The sequence below is a fragment of the Aulonocara sp. 'chitande type north' Nkhata Bay genome, linkage group LG2, assembly GCF_057382095.1.
Source record: "Aulonocara sp. 'chitande type north' Nkhata Bay isolate Kocher_YH1m ecotype deep benthic linkage group LG2, A_spYH_male_GT1.1, whole genome shotgun sequence".
Lineage (NCBI taxonomy): Eukaryota > Metazoa > Chordata > Actinopteri > Cichliformes > Cichlidae > Aulonocara > Aulonocara sp. 'chitande type north' Nkhata Bay.
This window is the reverse complement of record NC_141345.1, coordinates 12169721-12173627: the sequence shown is the minus strand read 5'-3', so window position 1 is coordinate 12173627 and position 3907 is coordinate 12169721. Positions and strand designations below refer to the sequence as shown.

The 3907-nt window shown below is 46.0% G+C and overlaps 1 protein-coding gene across 1 annotated transcript; it reads left to right on the top strand.

The window, feature by feature from the left end:
* Nucleotides 1-2513: 2513 nt before the first annotated feature.
* Nucleotides 2514-3554, top strand: LOC147337464 (uncharacterized). Its single transcript, XM_086262642.1, has one exon. It carries the CDS (start codon nucleotides 2588-2590, stop codon nucleotides 3278-3280), a length of 693 nt encoding a protein of 230 aa, XP_086118768.1. The 5' UTR covers nucleotides 2514-2587; the 3' UTR covers nucleotides 3281-3554.
* Nucleotides 3555-3907: the final 353 nt, after the last annotated feature.

Genomic DNA, 3907 nt, shown 5'->3' with positions numbered 1-3907 from the left:
CACAACTCTACTGACTTTGGTTTTCTTAGGGGACATAAAGAAGCTTTATGACCAGGCTGCTGACAGTAATAGCAAATGAGGTTGTACCTTTGACTGCAATGTATAGGCTTCTTACCACCCCTAGTGTCCAAGCTTTCAACACTAGTCACCCCTGGAGGTTTTACCTCCCCAAACTTTGGTCTCCCTACAGTCATCTTTGACTTAGAAGGTTCACGATGAGCAGCAAGGTAACGTTCAGCCAGATCTGCAGCTTCCTCTCCTGTCTTTGGGTTGTTCTCTTTCACCCATGTGCGGACGTCTGACTGCAGCACGCGAAGAAACTGTTCCAAAATAATGGTTTCGCCGATCTCTTCTTTGCTCCGACTGTCAGGACGCATCCATCGCTTATAGAGTCCCTTTATCCGATTATAGGTTTCACGCACACTCTCTCCCACGGGTACACTGGTGCTCCGGAACCGGTATCTGTAGGTCTCCTCTGTTACATTAAACTTGGATAACACAGCAGCTTTAATGGCCTCATAAGAGTCAGACTGTTCTTCATCCATGCCAGCATAAGCTTCAAGGGCTTTTCCAGTCAATAACGTGACCACTCTAGCTGCCCATTCAACTTGCGGCCATCCCCACGTTTTAGCTATGCGTTCAAATCGTACAAAAAAACCTGACTTCAGGATCCTCACCTTCCCTGAAGTCAGGTATTCTTGGCTCACCCCCACGGTGTGTTTCTGCTCTCTGCACTGGAGCAGGTTGAACGACATGCATTTGAGACTGTACAGGCAGTGGTTGAGATGGAGGAGGCAGCTCAGCTTGGTGTTCAGTGGCTCTGTGAGGTGGCTGCACAGCTGATAGTGGAGGCAGTTGCCCAGCCTCTTGCTTTGAACAAACAGCTGCTGTAGAAATGTCACTCTGGACAGAAGGCTGAAGTTCAGAATGTACAACATGTTGCAGACTTGGTATATTGTCACTCAGTTGTTTTATCTGTTCAAACAGTATTGCTTCTGTTCTTTTAGAATGCCGCATAAATTCTCTAATTTCATCAAAAATATCCGGTTCAGAAAGTTCTTTACTCATGACACCAACTGCAGTCTGCTTAGGTCGTACTACTGGTGTCACGGCCCTGCGGCACGAGGGAACAAAGATGGACACAGGTGCAGAAACCAACCCGGAAGCGAGACGGTAGGGAACAAAAAATGATTTATTTCCGCTCACAGGTAAACAAAAGCAAAAGCAAAGCGGCGCCACCACACTCGTGGCACGTAAGATTAGCTAAGGAAATGAGGGCGACCTAGACACCTCTAGGAGACGGCTGAACAGCAGAGGCAGCGGGGAGGTAGAAACAGGACTAGGCAGGGGCCGGGGCACTGGAATTAGAGGAGATCACGGTCAGTGGGATCCAGCAGACAATCAACGATCCTCCACAGTTGAATTGAGTTGTCTTACTTGGTTTCAGGTGGAGGGGACAGGTGGAGTGGAAGCCCGGAAGCGGTCGAGGCGTGGGGAGGCAGGCAAGTGAGTGGTGGGCCGGCAGACCACGTCGTGTTAGCAGCAGGCGGCCCAGGTCCAGGAAGGCGGGGGTGAGGGAGACGAGATCTCCACACCAGGTGCTACTTCTGAGGACAAGAAACACAAGTAAGTCATCACATGATGTTGGACAGGGTTATGATGCTCCACTCGACTGACATGGGGATAGCAGATACTCAGGCGATGAATGGTTGAGAGCGCAGGTCTGATATACTGCTGGCATGATTGCTCAAAGGTGGTCAGCCAGGGAGGAGCAACCGAACTCCGCCCAAAGGAGGAGGGGCCGCTGTCGGAGACCTGCAGGTGCCCACCCAGACCATGACAACTGGTTCAAAAATCATCCTCATTAGCCATTGCTCCTTCAGGTGGTGGACCTGGCTCAATTGTTTGTCCACCTTCTCTTTCTTCCATGTCAGCAAGGGGGGTTTTTCCTTGTCCAACGGTTTCTTCCACATCCTACACCCCTCATTCAGCGTGTTCTGTCCCTCATTCACAGGCGTAACCGAATCCCACTGCTGCCACCAACTGTTACACAGTGAGGGGTAGTGATGTGACGTTCTGTATCGAGGCTTCGAAGCGTGTGTCGAGTAATTGAGGGGGCGTTTCCGCGATGCACGTATCGAGGCTTGCTTCATTTATGGGAGGAGCTGAAAATGATGACGTCCGACTGTACCACGTGACTGGTTCATGAAGCGGTTCGAACTTTGCCGCGAGCTATGACAGCGATACAAACCCCTCAGAATGTGGGTGTTTGATGGAGAGTTGCGGTTAGTGAGAGTTTGGAGACAGTTTGGAGGTTTATGAGAGTGAGGAGAGAAAGTCAGGAGAGAATGGAGCCAGCTAAGAAGGCCCAGGCTCTTCCAGCAGCCACCAGGCCCAGGATCCTCCTGCTCCACCAGGCCCAGGATCCTCCAGCAGCCACCAGGCCCAGGCTCTTCCAGCAGCCACTAGGCCCAGGATCCTCCTGCTCCACCAGGCCCAGGATCCTCCAGCAGCCACCAGGCCCAGGCTCTTCCAGCAGCCACTAGGCCCAGGATCCTCCTGCTCCACCAGGCCCAGGAGCGTTAAGATGCCGCCTAAGAGGAGCAACGTTAATGAGGAGGAACTGGAGGACATAAAGAAATCCCTAAACTTTATGTCTGAAGAAATAACAACAATTTCAAAACAACAAAAACTGATACTCAATTTAATGGATGATATTAAAGAACTAAGAAGGCAGAGCGAGGAAAAGGACAAGAAGATTGCTATGCTGGAAGGACGGGTGTCAGATCTGGAACAATATTCAAGAGTAAATGATGTGATAGTGACAGGACTGGAAACCAAGCATCAGACATACGCACGGGTAGCAGCAGCAGAGAGAGGGGAGCCACCTGAGCAAGAGCTACGCTCTTTGGAAGAGCAGGTAATGGCCTTCTTTAAAAGCAAAGGTATAGAAATGGACAGTAAAAATATTGAGGGATGCCATCCTCTTCCGAGAAAAAATCAAATACCTGCCATTATCATTCGTTTTGTTAATAGAAAACAGAAAAAAGAACTGCTCAAGCAAGGAAGAAAGCTAAAAGGTACAAATGTTTATTTAAATGAACACCTAATCAAGAAAAATGCAGACATTGCAAGACAAGCAAGAATATTAAGAAAACAGAAGAAAATACAGTCAACTTGGACGTCAGACTGTAAAATATTCATTAAGTTAAATGGAACACCAGAGCAGGCTAAGGTTCTAGTCATCAAAGAGATGACTGAACTAGAAAAATATAACTGATAAATGCAAAGCAGTGCTAAATATGATGTGACCGTCCAAGTGCACAACCAACGCAGATGTCTGACAATTTTCAACTAACAACTCATATAGATATTGAAAATAAGACATTGATGTATGACAGCAACATAGATCCTGATTGTAATTTCTTTAACAATAAGACAAATGAATGCAATTATTATACAAATGAGCAACTTAAAAAGGAATTCAAGGTAGAACAGGGTATAACAATGGTTCACTTTAATAGTCGAAGCTTATATGCAAACTTTCAATCCATCAAAGACTACATAAGATAAGATAAGATAAGATAGAACTTTATTAATCCCTCGGGTGGGTTCCTCTGGGAAATTCGACTTCCAAAAAGCACAGCAACGACCGAAGTTACAGTTACAGAATTGTTATATATATATATATATATATATATATATATATACACACACACACACACACACACACACACATATATAAATACAGAGACAAATATAAATAAAATATACAAAGGGGATAAATAGAATAAATAGGAATAAAAAATAAAAATACAAGTGAATTGCACATTTCAAGTATTGAGTCTATTGCACTGTTGACTATTTACAAAAGTATTGCACAAGGTATTGTACAGTGAGGTGAAGA